Source organism: Saccopteryx bilineata, chromosome 2 (assembly GCF_036850765.1).
Source record: "Saccopteryx bilineata isolate mSacBil1 chromosome 2, mSacBil1_pri_phased_curated, whole genome shotgun sequence".
Classification (NCBI taxonomy): Eukaryota; Metazoa; Chordata; class Mammalia; order Chiroptera; family Emballonuridae; genus Saccopteryx; species Saccopteryx bilineata.
In genome coordinates, this window is record NC_089491.1 from 259,294,144 (window position 1) to 259,315,639 (window position 21,496).

Consider the following 21,496-nt stretch of genomic DNA (forward strand, 5'->3'; position numbering starts at 1 on the left):
GTCTCCAGCCCTTGTGAGCAGACGGTGTCAGTGAAACATGAAGAAAGCAGCATGGTTATACTCATTCTTCTGCCAACACTAAGAAAAAACAGAAAACAGACTATTTGTGTATTGGTTTGAACTCCCATGAAGGAGGCTCTTTTGGTTTTGATTTTTATGTGGAAGAGCTGTCCATACATGAGTAACATGGTCACAGTTGAAGGGTAATGGAGGGAACCATTCCTGGTTTTGGCTGAGCCCTGCCTACCTCTGGACCTCTGGAGCCCTGGGACAGAACTTGCTAAGACCTCTTCTTCTCCCAGGGAAGTGCCCCTGCTCCCCTCACAAGGTCTCCGTCTCCTGATTCTGAACACAGAACAGCCGCAGTGTCAGTGTGATGAGAGCCCAGACGAGGAGGGCAGGCGCTCGTCCCACCAGTGGCTGTGGGCCGCAGTCTCCGCTGCTGCTCTGTGCATGTCAGTTACCCGTGAGGTCATGGCTACCCTGGAATAGCAGCTGTAAGGTAGACAAGTCATTTCACAGAAGCCCTCACTCCCCCAAGAAGTTGGTAGGAATCTATTACTGGTTCAGAGTTAGAGATAAGGCAGTTTCTTTGTTATATATTTCAACAACATTTTAAAGCCAATTTCAGTATTAAGTACTGATCATCTTAACAAAAAAATCACGTTTCAGTTGTTTTGCTTGAGGTCGGTGGGCAGTGCTCTCTTCACACACATTGTTGCTGCTCGAGTCCTAACAGCTGGTTTGTGGGCATCTTCAGGGTGTGGGCAGCGCTGTATGTGTTGGCCGACTGTCTGCCCAGCCAGCACCGCCTCCTCCAGGGGCTTAGCTTTCTCCCGTCCTCTTCACCACTAGGAATTCCGCTTCCCCGGGGTCCTGCCTTCCTGACACCTGATGATAGAATCTGATACATTGTAATTCTCTTCTTAATTCGCAAATATTTTAAGTTAGATTTCTTTCAAATAGCTTTTAGCCCTGGAGAGAAGGAAGAGCAGTGTTTTAGGAGGTTAGGCACGAGAGGAATGCTGCTGCGTGTGATCCTACAGAGGAATGCTGGGTTTGGGCTCAGAAACCGAGAGAAGTCTTCGGGCAAAGCTTTTGCATTTGTTCTCAACTGACACTTTTGTGGGGGCTGGGGGACAAGCGTTGAGTTTTAGAAATGTGGTTAATGCATTTGTTCCTTTTCTGTCCATTCTTTTCCATAATTTTCCCATTGAGTGTTTTACGTTGTCAGTGTCCTCCCTGCTGCATCCCTGTGTCTGTCACTGTTCCTGTGCTCGCTTGTCCTTCCTGTCCACTTTTTTTTCTCTTCAATAAATTTCCCGTAAAGAACTCCTCTGGGGACTCTTGTCCCAGAAGCAGCAGAGGTGGCCATTCCTCATGGCTTCCTGTCTGGTCTAAGGACTATGAGAATAGGAGCCAGACCATCGGGACATTTTCTCATCTTGCAGGTGAACAGTTCGTGGACCCTTGGCTGACTTTGATAATCTCATATCATCAGTCTGCAGGCTTTTGTTTCCTACATTCAAGAATAGATACACATTTTTTATGCTGTATAAGAAAATCCTTTTGTAAGATTTTCTTTAGGCCAAGATTATTAAAGGGGCCTCAGAACTTCATTCTCTACGTGGAAATAGTTATAAATAGGCAGTGGTCACTTCAGTCTCTTCTAGATCTTCTTTTCTCCCCTTTCTTACTAACCCAATATAGAGTCTGATTTCAGCAGCTCATGATTTTATTTTACATTTAGATGCGTAAGAAGGGTTCCGTCCGAGGCACGTCGGCTGCTGATGTCTAGATGAGTCCCCTGTAGGGTCAGAGACAATATCAAACTGTGTAAGTGAAGACCTGGGTATAAAGGATATTTAAAAACCAACACCTTTTTGGTAATGGGTAGTTAACTTGCTAAGGAGAGACTAAGTGTTAAATATGGTTTAGTTTTTAGAATTCAAGGGATTACATTTTAGAAATTGATAGTGAACACTTGAGTCACTATTGTGTAAAAAGCTTTTCCCTGGAACAGGTTGAATTTAGTAATCCTGAGCTACTTGTTAGAGATACTGGGTTAGAAACCAGCTGCAGTGCACTTACTCATAGTGTGGCACTGTCCTAGAAGGCAGCTGATTTTTCACCAATAGCTAATTGACCTGTTTCTCAGTGGGACCATTTGTGGTTAGTTAGCAGATATGTAAAAGCATTTGAAGTCCGAGATCATTTATTCCATACCATAGGACCAACCTCAATAATTCATTTCAGTTGAATTTTTTTCTGAGCACCAAAAAGTCTTCCTTTATATTGACTCTTCAATTATCGTTACAGTTCACTTTAATATGTGTAAATACACTTCGGTTTTCATTTATAATGGAAAACATTGCTATGGTCTTATTTCTCTACCCCAACCTTATTTGCTCAAATTAGAGATTTTCCTAGAGGGGATAAAAGGGCCTCAAAATCGCCCCACATAGTGAAACCCATGTGAGTACACAAAAATTGACAGTACACTGTCGTCATCTGTTCATATTGAACTGCAATGTTTTTTGAGGAAAAGCACAGGACAGAGCACTCTTCTACTCCACTGTAGTTCTTCTCTGCCCCCAACCACATGTGATATCTGTTCTTCAGTTATAGAACATGGGAGACATGACGTGTTCAGGAGTGGAGAGCAGTTGTACCAAATAAGAACAAATGAACTCTGTCAGGATCCCCCCAAAGGTCTTTCTTCAAATTCAATGTTCCAGTAAAAAAAAAAAAAAATCGTTATTGTTTTTGAGTTCTTCTAAGTTACTGTAATTTATATTTACTTCTAATTTATTTTCTCTCTGATGAAACAATGTTAAGCCATTAGTAAGGTCAAAATTTTCAAGCGGTTAAATTTTTTGAATGAAGTAGTTGGGGTCCATTTCCTGCTAAAAGTTTTGCTACATTGAGGGTTTTAGTCAGACTCTGTGCAACAAGCTACTATCTAATGTTTTTTTTTGCATCTCTCTGAATTTTAACACATTGCACTTCTTTCCCTTTCCTTGCAGTTACGTAATCAAGGTCAAGTGAGGGGAACAAGTGCAGCCAGTGATGAGTGAAGAAGGATCTGACCGGTATCTTGCAGGGTTGGCGTTTCCCAGACGTGTGCTTGTGATCACGTGCTCACACACACAGTTCCCAACCGCGTGTATATATATGTTTGTGTGTGTATGTCTGCAGCTGTATATAAACCGCATGTAGAGCTACAGATCGAAATACACACATTAGTGTATATATGTACATAAGACATCCTGAAGGGATTAGTACAACTTCTCCAAAGTACTGTACCTATCTTCAGCAAGAATGCAAAAAGAAAATATTTTCAATATATATACCTGGAGCAGATTTTAATAATCAGAGTAATACCATTAATGAACAAATTGACTGCAGTGTAATACTAGCTGGTATGTTTCATAAATGTCAACTTGTGGACCAATATATATATTATATATAGCCTTTATTACTTTTCTGTTCTTTTAAATCGGTCTCTTATAAATTTTTATTTTAATCTCATAAACAACAAACTCCCACAGAAAATTTTACTCAAAAATCTTTTGGTATTCCAATGAATCTGGACTGTAAACTCTGAATGTATCTATCATGATTTATTTCTGGGTGGTTATTGTCTTACAGCCAAATTGGACAATATCTATTCGTAAGGATTAAAGTTATAGGCCTGTTTTTACTTGTTTGCCCTGAGGGACAAAACCCTTTTAAAAAAGAATCTGGTTTTTATTGGATTTTTGTATTCTAAACTTCAAGTATTTTTCTACATCAGACGTAGCAAAAAAAAAATGGAGATGATGGTTTGTAAGGTATAGTGAGCACTATACAATTTGCAGGCTCCTGTCAGGCATACCAAGAAATTGATGAAGAAATTAATAGCATGATAGGCTGTTTAGAAAAATTGGAAGTACATTGATTCCATGGAGTCTTGTCTAGGAAAAGACTGTTTTCTGAAATTACAGCTTGGAAACTATGCAAATGATTTAGATTCCTCACAGCTTACACGACAGACTATAGATAGTGATGGTGTTTTGCTCTTTTCATGTTGAAACACACTTTAAGGGGGAGATGCTGACTTTGAAATAGGAAGAATTGGAGGCAGCATGGGGTTTGCCTGCACATGGTTTGGAGGCCCTGCTGAGGGCCCCCTGCACCTCCACCCATTTGGCTGTGTTCTCAAGCAGGATGTCACCGGAACATGCCCTGACTAAGCATCATGGAACTGCCGGGTAGAAAGCTGCTGGCACTTTTTTGTTTTAAAGAAAGGAATGATAGCTAGGTCAGAATTTTATCAGCTTTCTCTGTCCGAATCCAGTTTTTCTCCTGTCAGTCCTGGAAGCTTGAATAGAATGATATTATTAAAGCCTTCAGGTTACAAACTGTCTTCTTTAACCTCTCGTCCCTCCTACAATACGCCAGCCCCTGTGGTCACATCACATAAGTAATCTGATTTGCTGACAGTCCTGCCCCCCCCCACCCCGCATCTCTCTTTCCCACATGTCCCGTGTCCCCACTGATGTGATCGTAGTGACATAGACAAGGATGTCTTCTGCATTGCGATGCCCTGTTGTCCTCAGCCACAAACCCCACACTGCATATGTCCTCGGTGTACTCAGGATCAAGACTGATGTTTACTCTCTGAGCACTGTTGTAAGAGGTTCTGTCAGCGCATAATCGTCAGCGAAGTGTTTGACGAGAGGAGGATTATCGTTCATTTTGTGAAATAAAGAGTCTCGCCCTCCCCTCTTAATGAACTTAACTCTCCCTGGCATCTGCAGCATTATTGGGAGTTTGGGCGCACATGGAAATGAGAGCCCAGCGCATGGATTTTAATGTTTTTCTAACAACTGTGGAGATTTGAGGGAATGTGTGGTGAATGTAAAATATCTAGTTTACTTGGCAGTCTCTTGTGTAAATTACAGTAAAACAAAGTAAATGAAATTTAAACAAAAAATAAATTTGATCACAAAATGCCACTTGTGTGCTTGAGTGGTTGTTTCCCTGATGCCACGTCTGCTTTAGAGCGCTGCAGCGCGGCTGCTTCGTCGAGAACTCGCTCACTCATTGGCAGCTCTACCGCTCTGGGAAAAATAAAGAAAAGTGGGTTTTTTTGTTTTTTATTGCAAATTCCCGTTCTTGAAATGCTCTTGTTCCACATTAAGTTGTTATATTTTGCTTCTTAAATGATTTTCTGTCTTTAAAAGCTAAGCAGTAAACTAATGAAGGATTATTTATTATTAATCTTAAGGGTTTAAAGGGTTTTTTTTAAAATTAGGATTATTTTTAAGGGGAAAAATACAAAAATTCATAGTGTTTGTAAAACTGCTCAGTAAGGATTTTTTGCTTTGTTTTGCCTTTCCTCTTTTCAGACTTTGGAAGGTCTGCTGTTTTTGGACGTGGAACAACTATTTTCCTGTGGTTCCAGCTCACATCCTCGAGTTGTTCAACCTTCAGAGAGGTGGCGGGCTCTGTGGATGTGTTTAATGTATAGTGTTGTATTTCCAGGGTGTTCTTTTGTTTGTTTTCTGAGGTCATTTTCTCAGTGTCTTGTTTCAGACCCAGTGTTTGCACCCACACTGGCAGTCTGTCCCTGCCTTCAGCAGGCTGAGCACTGACACACCCAGCGCTCATCTCACAGCAAGGTGAGCACAAGCAGTGCAGGGACTGGTGTGGGGAGTCAGGTGTGAACAGGCCGAGTACAGCTCCGTGTGATAAGCAATCACTTGAACTGTACAGGGTTGGTTGAGAGGTATCTGACATCATTCACATTGTACAGATGAAAAAAAAGCCAAAGGCAGCTGGGACCCGAAGAGCCCAGGGTGCCGAAACAGTGGGGGCCGGGGTCAGCGCAGCCCTCTTGGCCCCTTGCTGCGTCCTGGACTCCGGGTCTGCCGGTGGAGGCCAGGGTGCCCAGCTGTAGCGTGTTCAGGTCAGTTGAGACATTACATCCTAGCATATGGTGTTTGTTCCCTCTGCAATGGGAGTTCTCACTTCCTGGTCCATTCATTTACCACACTGCCTCCTGGCTGATCTAAAATCATTTTGGACCTAACACCTGGCTTTTAGAAAGCTCACCTTTCTCTCCCCTCTTCAACTTGCTAAGCTGTTCACTTTTCCAGTTCAACCTCCTCCTCAAATTTTGTCTCGGAGGAGGCAAGAGACATTTATTAACAGTTGATTTGTCCATTTCTCAGCAGCTGAGCTGACATGGGGTCAGTATGGCATTCCCTGTTCTTAACCGTTTGGAAGGAGAACCTGGCTGTACTTAAGTCTTTCAGACCTGATAGCGTTGAATGCCACCTTGTGTTATGAGATGGAGTTCAATGGATACAAATCGAGTATTTCAAGTTCCCTCACAGACCATGTTAGTGTTTGGAACTCCACATGATGAGAGAGAGGGAAAAGTATGAGGGGACAGGTTCAAGATTATCCCGCTGAGTTTGGAGCAACTACTGCCAAGGGGAGTGCTTCCTAGGGGCCAGCCATTGTCAGTTGGGATTATGTTTTCTACTTGGAACTCTTAAACAACAGCAGGGCCTTTCAAAGCCCTTTCTTCAATCAGATTGTATTAGGGAAAGTTGAAGTTGCAGATATTCTATAGCAGCCTCCCAAAAGTTCGGAGGCCGCGCTAAGCGTTTAAAGCAGTGCTCAGCAGTTTGGACACCTGACGCTTTGATGCTCATTGTTTTTGTTTTTTCCTTTTGAAGGTGCTAGGTTGCAAGGCATCTCATTGTTTAAAAGGAATTCAGAACTAATTGTTATTCCCCCCATTCCTTCAAGATCACTGGCACTCCTTGTGGGGTAGGGGGGGTTTGCATGGGGAACCACTGCTTCATGCATTTCTCTTCCACCAAGTTAAGTCATGAATTAGAATGTGTCCCCTGTATGAGAAAAAGAATGCCTCCTTCATTCTAGCTAGGCTGTACTCATTGTCCTCAGACTATATCTTGTGGGCTCCCATAGGTTGAAGGTTTCTGGTGTTATAAAGGTTACCAATTTGAAAAACTGAGCTCATGTAAACCAGAGAGTCTCGCAACCCTGGCTGCATCTTCGAATCGTGGGGGAGCTTTTAAAATAAATAAGCTGCTTGGCTTCTCTGTGTGCCCTGTTTTCAAAGGACAGGCAAAGAGAACTAAGAATCCCACTCTGCCTGGAAGATCATTGAGAAGTTTGCTTTCTGTCCAGGTAATCAGATTTCTACCCGTTCTTCAAAACCAAATGTCATGCTTCACGCTGCCTTCCTTCCCTTGGAGCAACCTCTGCGGCAGCCTGCACCCCGTTTGGTTTTTATAGACTCGATGCTGCCTTGGCTAATAGATATCATCTTATATATGTATGTTTTGTGTCCTGTGTTAGCTTGAAAACTACCCAAAAGTCACCTTCCCTGATAGAAACTTTAACTCAGTTGCTCCTTTGGCCCACAACAGATACCTGCCTACCCTGTGAAAGGCTCCCTTTGAGTCTGGGGTTAAAGGAAAGGAAAGTATAACCAAAAAGTCAGTGAAATCTGATTTCTGCCCTCAGCAAATTAAAGCCTGACAACCAGCTGCAATGAGAGGTAGTCATTCTGGAAGCTAATAGTACAGAGTTGGATGAGAGAACAGAGGAGGGAGCTCCAGGTCCATGTTTCCTTCTTGCTTTCCAGATACCTAAACCAGAGCTTTGGTAGACTTCCAACTAAAGGAGTTTGAAACCAAACTCTCGGTCTTTCCTTCCCCCAATGTACGATCTTCTCCCATCGTTGAATTGCATCACTGGCGATGCTAAGACAGAAATCGTAGTTGCTCACTGAGTCTTAAAGGTGCCCCCTAATGCCTGTGAAATCCTATTCCTCTTGTCTGTCCTGGTGGAATCCATGCTATCATGAGCTGTCCTCTCATCTAGGGCAGGGGTCCACAAACTTTGTTTAAAAGTATATATAACCCTGGCCGGTTGGCTCAGCGGTAGAGCGTCGGCTTAGCGTGCGGAGGACCCCGGTTCGATTCCCGGCCAGGGCACACAGGAGAAGCGCCCATTTGCTTCTCCACCCCTCCCCGCGCTTTCCTCTCTGTCTCTCCCCCTCCCGCAGCCAAGGCTCCATTGGAGCAAAAATGGCCCGGGCGCTGGTGATGGCTCTGTGGCCTCTGCCCCAGGCGCTAGAGTGGCTCTGGTCGCAACATGGCGACGCCCAGGATGGGCAGAGCATCACCCCCTGGTGGGCAGAGCGTTGCCCCATGGTGGGCATGCCGGGTGGATCCCGGTCGGGCGCATGCGGGAGTCTGTCTGACTGTCTCTCCCTGTTTCCAGCTTCAGAAAAATGAAAAAAAAAAAAAAAAGTATATATAGCAAATATTTTAGGCTTTCTAGGCCATATGGTCTTGTTTCTGCTCTGCCCTTGTAATGCAGGAACAGCCATAGACAATAATAACATAAACGTATAAGCGTGTCTGTTTTGATAAAACTTTACACAAACTGGTAGTAGGCTGGATTGGGCTGGTGAGGCTGTAGCTTGCCAAGGCCTGGACTAGAGCATGGATAAAAATCGGAATCTGCCAGAAGTAACTTTCTAGATCACCCCTGAGTGCACTGCATCCTTGCGTGAACATCTGCATGGCTCCCTAAGGCCCAAACGACCAGTGCAGCCAAAACCTGATGACGGCAAGAGCCTCATTCCTCCGCTGTCTGTAAGTGGGGCCAGTCTGCATCATGGCAGTCGGAGGATCAGGCGTGAGTGAAAGGGACTGAGCTGTAGCCCAGATGTTGTCCTTGAAAATGGCTCTAAGCATAGGAAGACAGTCGCTGCAAGTTTTACCATCAGACTCCCAACGTGCACCAACTGAAAGTCAGAGGGTAGAGAGCGGTGATGGGCTAACAAAAGCTGCTGCTGTGGGGAACAGAAAATGCTGGCTAGCCATGCTCTTCGCAATTGGCATATTTTGCTTCACTATACGTCTGTTGTCCGGGAAATACCATCTGTGGCTGTTAAACGAAACACTCTCCTCTCATGGATGTCCTATACCTTCCCCACAATTGAAATTTGGCTCTCTGGCTACCATTGCTAACATGTTAGCCTGAGCTTGGCTTTGTGGGTCCTGATGGGGCACAGTAAGGACAGGTCTTTGTCTAGAAAGTCGCCTCAGAGGTCCCCTGAGTTAGTGGCACTCGACCTTGGGTCGAATCTGTTTACTCCTTGAATTCCGAGAAGCAGTTAAGACTCCTTGACATGCCTTCACCTCATTGAACCCTTACATATTCTGACACCATCTGCTAGTCGGTCCAGAGCAGAATTGCCTTGCACTCTGAACTGAGGGAGGCTCGTGCAGTGGAACGGAGGAGTGGCTTACGGTGTTTATTAATGTATGTACTAAACAAAAGCTTCGCCTTTAGGGGCATCCCGCCGCTTTCTGGCTCCCTGCAGCATGGAATATTGATAGCGTGTTCTCACAGAGCTGCCTGCACTCCGCCAGGGCCTGGAGAGCCCCGAAACACCTGGGCTTGCCAAGAGAGAGAGGTGCTGGGGGCGCTGTTCATCCGTGGTGTTCTGTACCCATCACTCCAAAAATGTCATTCCCAGGGAGGCACCGTGTTGGGCCAGAGACCTCTCCCAAGTAAGGCTGGAGGGAGGCTCAGAATCAGGCCCAGAACAGCCACGTATAGACACTCACAGGCTGTTCATTTAGATCAGGGGTTGGCAGACTCTGTAAAGGGTATATAGTAAATATTTTGGACTTTGTGGGGACATACAGTCTCTGTTGCAAAAATTCAGCTCCACCTTTGTACCTTGAAAGCAGCTGCTGACATTATGCAAACAAATGGGTGTGGTTGTGTTCCAATAAAACTTTATTTACACAAATAGGTGGTAGGCTGGGTTGGGCCCAAGGGCCATCGTTGCTAGGCTCTACTTTTAGATTCTTCCCTCCAAAAAGCCAACACTTTATAGCACTTACAATGTCAGGCATGGTTCTAAGCACAACATGTAAATAAATGGCTTCCTCTCATCTTCACAAACACACAATGAGATGGATCCTGTTACTACCCTCCCCCTTTTACAGATGAGGAAATTGAGGCCCAGAGAAGCATAATTTTGCTAAGTCCTATTACTGGGCGCGGTAGAGCTAGGGTTGTAATCCTGGGGCCCTGCAGAGGCGGGCATCACCACCACCCATCCAGCCTCCCTGTCTTTGAGAACCGCAAGGTTCCACGCCTGTGGCATTGACAAGGACCCACGTAAGCAGCAGCCATAATGATAGAAATTTTATCACGGACAACCTGATATTCTTAAACACCACTGAGAAGCAAACTTTCATGACTGATTCTTCCCAGTGCTTGGAGCCAAGAAGACATTTCTTCCTAGACAGAGTTGAATTCCCCTCGGTCTCCATGTCAGGAAACGCCTCGGTTGCATTTTCTGTCCCACCGAGGCAACCTCTTTTAAGGCGGGGTTTCCTGACATAACTCCTTCACTCCTCCCCACCCAGCCCTCTCGATCCCATGCTCATACCTGATTCTTATGATAGTTCTGTGACATTTGAGAGGGCGTGGCTCCCCTGTATCCATCCCTTCCATGTAAGTCACCTCCGAGTACCTGGTGGGGGAGTGGGGGTGTGGGGAGGTGTGGTGATGGTTCTGAAATGCACATGGAAACACAATGTCTGCTGTGTGGAGGTGAGAAACCAGGGCTGCAGTCTCTCTTCGGCAGCAGGAAATCTCTAGGCCTGTGAACATCTGGAGGGGAACTGCCTCGGTTGTTTTGTTAGCATGGCGGGATTGTGGGTAGTTACCCCCTCCCCCTGCAGAATTGTCCTCAGCGTTTCGCTGTACAAGAGGAGCTTAGTTCAAGCTGTTTTTGTAACGCACCAGGCCTTGAGAACACTTCCCCGGACATGAATGCCCAGCGGTGCCTTCTATTGCTGGGGATAAGATTTTTTTCTTTCAGCATCTGGTGGGCCATGAGCTCACTCTTCTTCCCTAGGCGTGTGCCAGAAAGCCGTCTGGGGTGGGGGCTGGGGGTGGGATTCAGGATTCCTCCTGGCCCTTTCCAACCCGACAAGCTCAGATTTTCCACTTGTGCGATTGAGGTCAGCGCCTGCATTCCGGCTGGCGAGCTCCCCGCACATGCAAGCGCCAGGCCTCAGGCAGGGGCTTCTCCCGTTTGCACTGGAATTCACTCCCCTCATTGGAGCTTTGGATCCCCAGGCTGTATGTGCTTTGCACAGCACCCAGAATCTCAGGGAAGGGGGGCAGGGCCGGTTTCATCGGTGACTTGGGACAGCCTGGCCCAGCCCTGGCTCTGGGCCACCAGGATGCAATGGTGGCCCCTGTGTTTGCTCAGGCCTTTGTGTGAGTAGGGGAGGGTTGTCTGGCCAGGAGAGAAACAGTAGGATTACTGTTGCTTGCAACGAGCTCCATTCCCTTCCTTGTCAGCCTACCAGAGAATGTGGAGCTCAGCAGCCATGACTGCCGCCATTGGGTTTTGCTAATGGTCGCTGCCGCTGTCTCCCTCGAAGAGGCCGCATTGAACATGGGGGCTTTGGCATCCGATGCCTGCATTCCAAGCCTGCCACGTTCACTTACTGAGCAACGGCCAGCTAGTAAGTCTTGGCCCCTCTGAGCCTCTGTGTCCTGCCTGCGGAGACTTGGGGTAATTATACCAACACGGAATGCAGCCATGAGACAAGAAATGTATAAGTAATGCGTGAAAAATCTCTCCAGCTCTGGATTTGCCCCTTCGTTGTCCTATTAATCAGCTGGGGTGGCCAGCCATCCCAGTTTGCCCAGGATAAATGGTTTTCCTGGGGGTCTGGACTTTGCATGCTAAAACCAGGACAGTCCTGGGCAAACTGGGACAGTTGGCCACCCTATTTTTAGCCCCCAAAAGAGGCATTCTTTAAGCCAGAAGCTTTCATTTAAAAACAAATTCAAAAGCTGAACCAACATTGCATAGGAGGCAGGCAACCTTGTTTTGTAGTCTGATGTGCCCCAAGCCGACTGTCTCTCCCAACCCCAGCCATGGCAGGGCACGAAAGGTGTCGGTGTGGGGTGGGCAGGCTGTTTGGACGCCAGTCTCTGGGGAGATGCTGGCCAGCACTTCCTGGCAGGAGGACTCCTCTAAGAGGAGAGTGCAGACCTGTACCCCCGCCACCCAAGCCTCCTCTGCTACAGCTCATGGTTCCACTCGCGACCCTGTCCGTGAAGCTGGGTACTAGTTATCACACTACCCAATCTTTGAGGAAACTTAAGTGCACATAGGTCAGAAGCTGCCCTCAGCTGAAAAGAGGCAGAGCTTCCCACAGCCAAAGGCCTTTCTCCCAAAGGAGAGCAGATCAGGTCATTCTATCTTTGTTTAGGACGCAGACAAGCCTTGCTGTGCCTGAGTGGCCCCGCCACCCTCACCTCCTGCTCCAGCCACGCCTGCCTTGTCCCAGGTTCTCTGAGCTCAAAGCCCACAGGATCCTCTAGGCCTGGAGCCCTCTTCCCGCCCCTGTTCAACCTTCTACCTCAGCTGAGGGACCACATCTTCAAATACACCTCCCCTAACTTCCCAAGTAGGCCAACCTCTTCACTGAACACTGCCACAGGGCAGCTGCCCGGAGGGTCAGGGTCTGCCACAGAGCAGTCCACGCTCCACAGATCTGTTTTGAATGAATGGAGCAGGGAAGCCCAAACAAAACTTAACCCTTCTCCTCCCACACCTTTCCCACCGAACATCCAAGCAGTCAGCCTCCCTTAAACTCTCTGCTAACCATTCCCCTGACCTTGCCTGCAGCTCGGCCCAGGCCCCAGCCCAGCATGAGCCACGCCACCTCGATCCCCTCCTGTCCTTTGTGAGGAAATATTTCTGTTTTATGACTAACTTCGCTCCTCATTCCTCTCGCGTTATCTTAATGAATTAACTGGGTCCCCATCGTTCCCCCGGCCCCCCGCAGTTTATAGGCTGTACAGCGATATCTGAGATCCTAGTCAACCCCACACTGTTGTTGTGCTGGTTCCTATTACAGTAATTGGCATAAACTTTATTCTTTTGCAGAGAGATTTTTTGGCCCGCTGAGACTGCATAACCATCTGCCATAAATTGAGACTAGTACGGCTTATTTTGGTGAATGCAAAATTGGATCCCATTCTTTACTCCGTGGCTTGATTCAACTTCCAGATGGTTAATCCACATGAAGTAATAGGAATGCACCACAGCTCTGCTTAGTCGAAGATGGAGACGTAATATTTATTTGCTGATGTGGAGGCCGCCGCACGCTGCCCTGTCGGGATGTCAATATATAACGCAGCGGCACAAAAATGTCAGCTTGTTCCGCAGGAGCGACAGTGCTCCTCAGAGTTGCCAGGGGGGACCCTGGGTGTCATTTCTTTCTTTCTTTATTTCTTTCTTTCTTTATTTTTTTTTGTCTGCCCTTGACCTAATCTCAAGAGGTTTTGTTCTCTCCTGGGCTGGTTCTTATCAGCTAGGTCTGCCCATGTAGCCGGTGTTCGCATCTGCTTTGACTTTAGTGCCTGTGACATTTTCATTAATACTTCTCCAAGGTTGAGCTTTTATTCCAAATATCCTGGAGCTCACGGAAGCCGTGGCTCAGCTGTGCTCAGCGGGGGTGGGGGGGGTGGGGGGGTGGGGGGGGGAGTGAGGGGCTGCCAGGAGATTTGGCCAGGCAATCTTCACCAGTTTAGGTAATCAACCCGCTTTCATTTCTGCTTCTCCTCACACTCACCCCACACGCTGGGGAAGCTCTGAAAGGGATCTAGGCCCACAGATTCCGGGTCTTTGACTCCCCCCCCCCCCCCCCCCCCCCCCCGCCGCCAGGTGCTTTCAGTCCCAGGAGTCTTGACTGCCCCCTTGCCTGGATTAGCCGCCCCCAGCCAACCTTGCCCTTGCAAGCTTCCCACCTCCTTCGCATCTGGACGTCACGGCCTGGTCACGATTCCCCACCTCCTCCAGGGAAGATGGGGACTCAGGGCATCCTCTCCGTGCCCATGCGGCCATATGGACCCCTGGCATTTGAGTCATCTAGGGCGGTGGTCGGCAAACTCATTAGTCAACAGAGCCAAATATCAACCGTACAACGGTTGAAATTTCTTTTGAGAGCCAAATTTCAAAACTTAAACTGTATAGGTAGGTACATTTCTTATCGAGGTAGCGCCCGCACGTGGTATTTTGTGGAAGAGCCACACTCAAGGGGCCAAAGAGCCACATGTGGCTCGCGAGCCGCGGTTTGCCAACCACTGATCTAGGGGAATTGTTAAAATGCGGACTCACCAACAACCCCAGTTTGTTCAGGACTGTCCTGGTTTTAGCACTGGGACTCTTGTGTCCTGGGGAAACCCCTCAGATCTGGGCAGACAGGGATGGTGTGTCACTCTACTGGTGACCCCAGAATGAGAACCTCTAAGAACTGAGGCCCAGGGATTCTGCATTTTGATCCATTTTCATGGTTGATTCTGACGAGCACTTGAACTTGGGAACCACAGCAGGAAGCTTCCAGTGCCCCAGGGCCCACGCTCTCTCACTCATGTGCCTGGCACACAGTGGACGTGCATAGAGAACATTTTGCATGACTTTAGTACATAATACCGTCATCATTTACTTATGTAGAATGTTTGCTTTCTGAGCCTGAGCTCCCCAAGGGAATGGCTCGGCCCAGGTCACTGGTGCACTCTCAGTTCCCAGCCCTGTGCCTGGCCTACAGTCGACACTGTAAATGGGCTGACTGAGGAATAATTAGATACAAGTGATTATTCCTGGGGAGGGAAAGGGGCCCAGACCTGTTTCCCATGTACTTTTCCAAAGTTCCGGGGTGGACTCGATTAGAAATCAGATCAAGGAAATTCTAGTAGGGCAGGAATTAGAGCTAGATATTTTTTAAGGGAATGAAAACCTCAAACGCTCCAAGATGGAACAAATAAAGAGTTTGATCTAAGAAATTCTAAAGTGGACTGGACTGAAACTGTGAATGTGCTGAGACAGAATTGCTCTTTCTTCCTTAATTGTCGCTTCTACCAGCAGAAAGAACAAGAGGCCCGATACCTCGTACCTGCTTATCAAAGCCCAACATCGCTTACTGCCTTCAAATGTTAGTGTCTGCTGCTCACCAAATAATCACAGCTGTGCATGCAGACAGACTCAAGTGTGAGGTCTTCGGGCTGGGTGGTGGGGACCAGGGAGCCCAGATAACAGGCTGAACCAAGGGGAGGAGTAGGAACCAGTGTCTGGCCCTGGAAGGTCCCAGAACCACATCCATCACTCTTCAACCTGGGCATTCCCGCAGCTCCCCCCATCACCTGGGCACAACCCCAGCTTTATTCCAAGTTGCTCTGTTTGCCTTGGGCAGCAGCTCTCACCACCTCTGTGGTTAGCTTCCCTATCTGTACCGTAAAGATGGACAGACTCTCCTCTTTTCTGGATTGTGGTTTTGAAGTGGGTGCCAACATAAAGGATTATTTGAGTGAGTTTTACCCAGCTGGACACACAGTGATTGACTCAGGACCTTGGTCCCACACCCTGCTTGTGACCATCTTGTTGCAAACGGGAGCGGATGTGAGGAGGAGAGATTGCAACTGTGAAGAGGAACCTGGAGGTCACCCTAACAAAGGATGGAACCTGCTGGCTTGAGCCCCCTGGCTTCAATGACTATCAGCACAGTTGTGCAAGGGGGTGAACTATAAAGTCCTGCTGACAGGCTGCAGTGGGGAGAGCCGGGGCCACAGAGGAGGAGCAAGAGGCCAGGCTCAATTCCCTCCCTTCCCAATGTCCTGACTGGGTCAAGGGTGCCTCTCAAGCCCCATGTTGGGTCCTCTCGGCTCTACCCTCAAAATATATCCAGAATCTGACCCTTCTCACCAAATCCATCACAATGCCCCTGAATTAGCCTGGCCACCATTCTTTCTCCCTGGATTCTTGCTCAAGACCTTCCTAACTAGTCCTTTACCCTCTCATGGAAGAGCCAGAGGGCTTCTTTTAAGTATCAAAAGATCACATCCCTCTTTTGCTTAAAGCCCTCTCATGTAACTCAGTAACATACAGATCCCTTGCTGTGACACCCTCTCTGTCATTCTCCCTCAATTCTCTTCTCTTTCACTCCATTCCAGCCACACTGACCTCTTGCTGGCCACCTCTCCAACACACTAGGCAAGTCACTTCAGGGCCTTTGCACTGGATGCGCCTGCTTCCTGGAACACTTTTCCACCAGCACCCCTCAGAGATCCTTCCCTTGCCTTAGCCAGATGCCCAAATGTCTCTTTTTCAGGGGGAACTTCCTAGGTGAGTTTATAAAACATTAAAAAAATACTTTATTTACTAATATTAAAAGAGGGGAGAGAAAGAGAAGGGGGGAGGAGCAGGAAGCATCAATTCCCATATGTGCCTTGACCAGGTAAGCCCAAGGTTTTGAACCAGTGACCTCAGCGTTCCAGGTTGACGTTTTATCCACTGCGCCACCACAGGTCAGACCAGGCCACCTTATATAAAATAGGTCCTCCTTCCATCTGTCACAGCTCTTTATCTCTCACAGCACATATCTCGACCTGCATCGTGCATGCGTGTTGCCTGTCTCTCCCCACTGAACTGTAAGTTCCACGAGAGCCAATCTTGCCTTGTCCTGAGTGTTGGGAACCAAGCATGATCTGTACTAGGGAGCTCAGTGAGCATTTGCAAATGAGTAACACTGATGTTCCTCCCATGTTAGAATAGGCTGGCAGCTCAGTGAACCACACATCACACAGTAGTTGCAAAGATCACAATGTAGCTGCACCGGGCCGTCCAAATGTAATAATGGCCATTAGCATCTCTTCACCCCAGAGCGGCGATTCTGGAGCATTCTGTGTAATTGGAGCACAATTAAGCATATGGCAGTGTTTCTACCAGGCCGTAGATCTGATTCTGAGCTTCCTCGACGTGGCTCTGGTTTCTTTCTCTTTCCCTGTAACAATAAACTTGGATCCACCATCGGGCGGGCCTCGTGGTCTGGATCCCAGGGGAATACTGGGGAGTGAGATTCGTGCTTACAGGATTGAGTCCTGAGACACTGGGCTATATATTCAGTGGCAATTTCCTGGATTTTGCAGCCAACATAAATAACAGTGAGAGGATTCCCGCCATGTGACGTGAGGTGCATCCTGCTGGTCTGGGGCAGGAAGCTGCCCAGCCTAGGCTGCTGTGAAGGGAGCTGGCAGAGCTGTACTCCACTCCCCACCCCGCCCAGGTCAGACCCCTCACTGGCCCTGCTCACTCTTCCGGGAGTGCCGGGCACTCTCAGGGTGCGGGGGGGCACAGGGCTTGACAATGGAGATAGGAATGAGGACACAGATTACTGCTCACAAAAATTAGGTGATATTTCAAAATGCACATGAAGCGATAAGATATTCCCTAATTTTTGTAAGCAGTATATTTGGCACCCAGTTTAGCTCTGCAGTAAAATTTCTTTTCTGTATGTACAAATCATGTCTTTCTGACTGGACAGTGAATTTCCTTGGGGGGAGGCCTGCATTTTAGACAGCTAGCTTGTGAAACTTGCTGTGGCACCGAATTATTATTATTATTATTATTATTATTTTAGGTGAGAAGAGGGGAGATAGTGAAGCAAATTCCCACATGTGCCCCAACTGGGATCCACCAGGCAGCCCTGCTTGGGGACAATGCTTGAGTACTGCGCTATTTTTAGTGCCTGAGGCCGATGTGCGAGGACCAGCTGAGCTATCCTCAGTGCCTGGGGCCATCCTCAAGCCAATTAAGCCACTGGCTGCAGGAGGGGAAGAGGGAGAGAAGGGGGAGAGGGAGGGAGGGAAGAAGCAGATGGTTGCTTCTCCTGTGTGTACTGACCAAATATCAATCTGGGACATCCATATGCTGGACTGATTCTCTATCCACTGAACCACTGGCCAGGGCTGGCACCTAAAGCAAGGTGTCAATGAGGGCAGGGATAGAAGTAACTTACATGCCCATTCATGCGGAAGAGAACAGATAAAATAAGAGATGTTTATAAAACGGAATAGTATAGTCATCTAACTTAGTGGTTAAAAGGAGTGAGCTACCTCTATACTTCCTAGCAAGAATGAATCTTGGAAATTAATATTGACAGGCAGAGCAAATTGCAAATGAGCCGCAGAAAATGATACCACTAATGTTCATTTAAAAACCACCTACTCGCCTGACCTGTGGTGGCGCAGTGGATAAAGCGTCGGCCTGGAAATGCTGAGGTCGCCAGTTCAAAACCCTGGGCTTGCCTGGTCAAGGCACATATGGGAGTTGATGCTTCCAGCTTCTGTCTCTCCTCTCTCTCTCCCTCTGTCTCTCCCTCTCCTCTCTAAAATGAATAATAAAAAAAAAATTTTAAAAACCACCTACTCAAGGCAGAGTTCTTTGTTGTTCCCAGACACACAGGTGGCAGATGTCCTGGAAAGATGAAACTATATTAAATACATGATGGCCCTGTCTACAGCATGAGGGAGGGGAACAGACTGGGGGTGAGGGTCTGTCTAAAGCTATGATGACATTGACCCACTCATGGCTGAGGGTTCTTGAAGGGACCAATTCAATTCATTCTGTGCACCTGCCAATTAAAAATAAGGACTTCGGGCTCTCAGTGTCTCCCAGCCCGTAGTGGCACAGCCTTAAGCCTGGGCACATGAACTGCAGCGTGGCTCCTCAGTGGGTCTTCCACTCAGGAGACTTCTGCGTTCATAAAACCAATATACATGGAGTGCTTTTGTGGCCAACAAGAGATCCTTAACTGAATCCTAAGTGTGAAAATCTACCCCCTGCTGCACTCTTCCCTCTCCCCGTGAGATTCTGTGGATCCCTTGATTTGTAGGAAACACAGTCATGTCTGCTTATTCTTGCTTTTGTGCCTGTTGTCTTTGTTGTTCTCTCTGCTTGTTCTTGCGATGGGAGTCTGATTCAGCTGTAGCAACCCCCTCCTCAGAGGCCCCCCTTTTCTTCTAGGACCAAAGTTTTTCTTTTGTTTCCTTTTTACCCCTTATTCTTTTTATTCAATCCACTTGTCTTGAATAGCTTTTCTGTTCCATGAGCTCTGCCGCGTGAGGATCCAGATGTCAATGCAAGTTAGTTCCTCCTCTCAAGGGACTTCAAATTTAATAGTTCCCCTTTCCCCAGGCAGGTCAACAGCTGGAAGGCAAGGCCAGGCATGGAAGAATAGGGATGTCCAAAGACAGAGGTCTGCTCCAAGCAGAACTTTCACAAAGTCCATTGACAACCAGGCCTGCGTGCCCAGGAGGGTGGGCAGAAAGGAGAGAGAAGTAGAAACGGAGTTGGTGAAAAATGGCAGAAGGGCCTGGATATCCATGTTCCATTTCAGAGAGAGGGTAGCCCTTGCCCCTGCAGCCCTTAGGGATCCAGTCATGAAGGTTTGGGGGAAAGAGGGCCCCAGCTGGAAGTCCACACAGGTTGAGACAATTAGGGGGATAATTTGGGCTGAGTCATCTTGGCAGAGGCTAGGAGGACAGTGTTCAGTGGGTGGGGGCCCCCATCAGCATAATTGCTCCAAATTTCTGCTTTTTTTTTTTTTTTTTTTGACACAGCAGTAAAATAAGTTAATCCATTGCTTGAAAAGGGGCTGCAGCTTCGTTTGCAGTGTGACGTTAACAATAAAATCTGCCTGAACCTGACGCCGGGTGACCTGGTAAGGAGGACCCTGTCCTAATCAGGGAACAGAGGGGAAAATAAACAGGAGAATTATGTCCTTGCCCCAATATGGAAAACAGGAATAATGCCACATTCCATCAATTCTAACAAGTCCTTTTTTTTCCTTTTGCATTTTAATATTTCTAAAATTGGAATGTGGTTTACAACTGATGGTGTCTCGGATTTGGTGAAATATGGTGATAAGAGAAAAAGAGAAAAATCCCTACCGTTTATGGAGTGCTTACTGGGAGCCAGGCTCTGCTGCCAAGAATTTTCCAGTGTCAGCCTCACAACAACCTTATGAAATGGGTACTGACTTCACACCCATCTTATGGCTGGGAAAACTGAGGATTCAAGGATGCTTCACATTGTCCAGAATTCTGGAGCCAGTGAGTAGGGGATACAAGAATCTGGTGAGGTGGTTTTTGACGCTTACACAGGCACAGGTCATTTGAAAAGATGGCCTATTCAAACTTTTATCTCGGCGCCTGACACATAGTAGGTGCTTGCTTGTTCCTCCCCTTTCAGGATGTCTCTGTTCAGAGAGCGCCCAGTTCTGCCGTGGAAGGCTGCTCAGCCCACGGATCTGTTGAGGCTGCAGACCGAGCCACAGCAGGGAAGACCACGAAGAACCAAACACAAATCCCTCCCCCACTTCTGTGCCTGCAGGGCGAGGCCTGCGGCAGCCCCTGCAGACACTTAGAAGCTGCTGCAAATCTGATACTGTAGAAACGGCCTGGACTTAGGGCCAAGCCCACCTGGATTCAGATCCCAGCTCTGTGGCTTCCTGGCTCTGTGACTTTGGATGGGTCACCATACCCTGTCTGAGCCTCGCTATTCTCATCCGTACGATGGGGATAATGAAAGTCCCTGTGTCATTGGTAATGAGAGAACTCACAGAAACAATGGGTTAAAAGTGCTTCACATAGAGCCAGGCACAGAATACCTACCGCCCCCAGACCCCCACCCCAATTGACTGCCAACTTTGGCAACTTCCACCATCTGAGTTTCCGTTTCCTTTTCATTGTACAATGGGCGAGAACACCCTCACCCTGGAATCACTGTTAGGGTTTAAAGAGATTATGTACAAGAAACTCAGAGTCAGCGCACTGCGGCCACATGGCAAATGTTAGCTGGAACCATGGGTGTTACGTTTCATCAAAATGTATTTTATTCCCCGGACACTCCCTGTGCTCCTGTCATTCTGACCTTTGGGGGTCTCACCATAAGGCCTCTGCACATGCTGTTGTTTCTGCTCGCTGGAGTACTCTTCTCTCCTTCCTTTGCTTTGTTACCGCCCTCCACTTTCAGCTCGTACCCTGCTTGGCACTTCTCCAGGGAAGCCCCCAGCCCCCACATTCTCGGCATTGTATATCCTCCACGCTGTTGCTCCCAATTAGAGCTTCCTGTGCTTGTTGAATGGTGTCTCTCTCTTCGTCTGTAATCTCTGCGAGGGCAGGAGCTGAGTCCTTCTTGCTTGTGACACCTTCCTACCCTCTACGCCCCGATTCTGACAAACAGTCAATGTTCAATAAATGATTGTAGAGTGAATGTCTGAGGAGGGGGCTTGTGTAAAAAAACAAAACCAAAAAAACACAACTGTCTGGAAGGAGTGACTCAAAGGCAAAGAACTTGGGGCTGGGATGGGAGAGGGAGGTGAGCTGGGATGTTTCGGCCATTCAGCCTGGGCGGGAGAAAGGGGCTTGCTCGGGGTGAGAGAAACCGACATTCAAAGCTGAGCTCTGGCTCTTACAGGGCAGTAAGGCTGTCCGTGTATTGAGTTTCAGGTTCCCTATCTGGAGAGCGGGGAGAAAAACACGGAACTCAGTGAGTCGTCAGGAAGAAGTAAATCAG

At 47.6% G+C, this 21,496-nt stretch overlaps 1 protein-coding gene across 1 annotated transcript in view; it reads left to right on the top strand.

The window, feature by feature from the left end:
* The window catches only part of PITPNB (phosphatidylinositol transfer protein beta), a 66,175-nt gene extending 61,177 nt beyond the window's left edge, over positions 1 to 4,998 (top strand). The window contains exon 11 of the mRNA XM_066260254.1: positions 3,027 to 4,998. Coding sequence (XP_066116351.1) covers positions 3,027 to 3,077 — 51 coding nt within the window. The 3' untranslated portion in view covers positions 3,078 to 4,998. The remainder of the gene's footprint in view (positions 1 to 3,026) is intronic.
* The last annotated feature ends 16,498 nt before the right edge of the window (positions 4,999 to 21,496 follow it).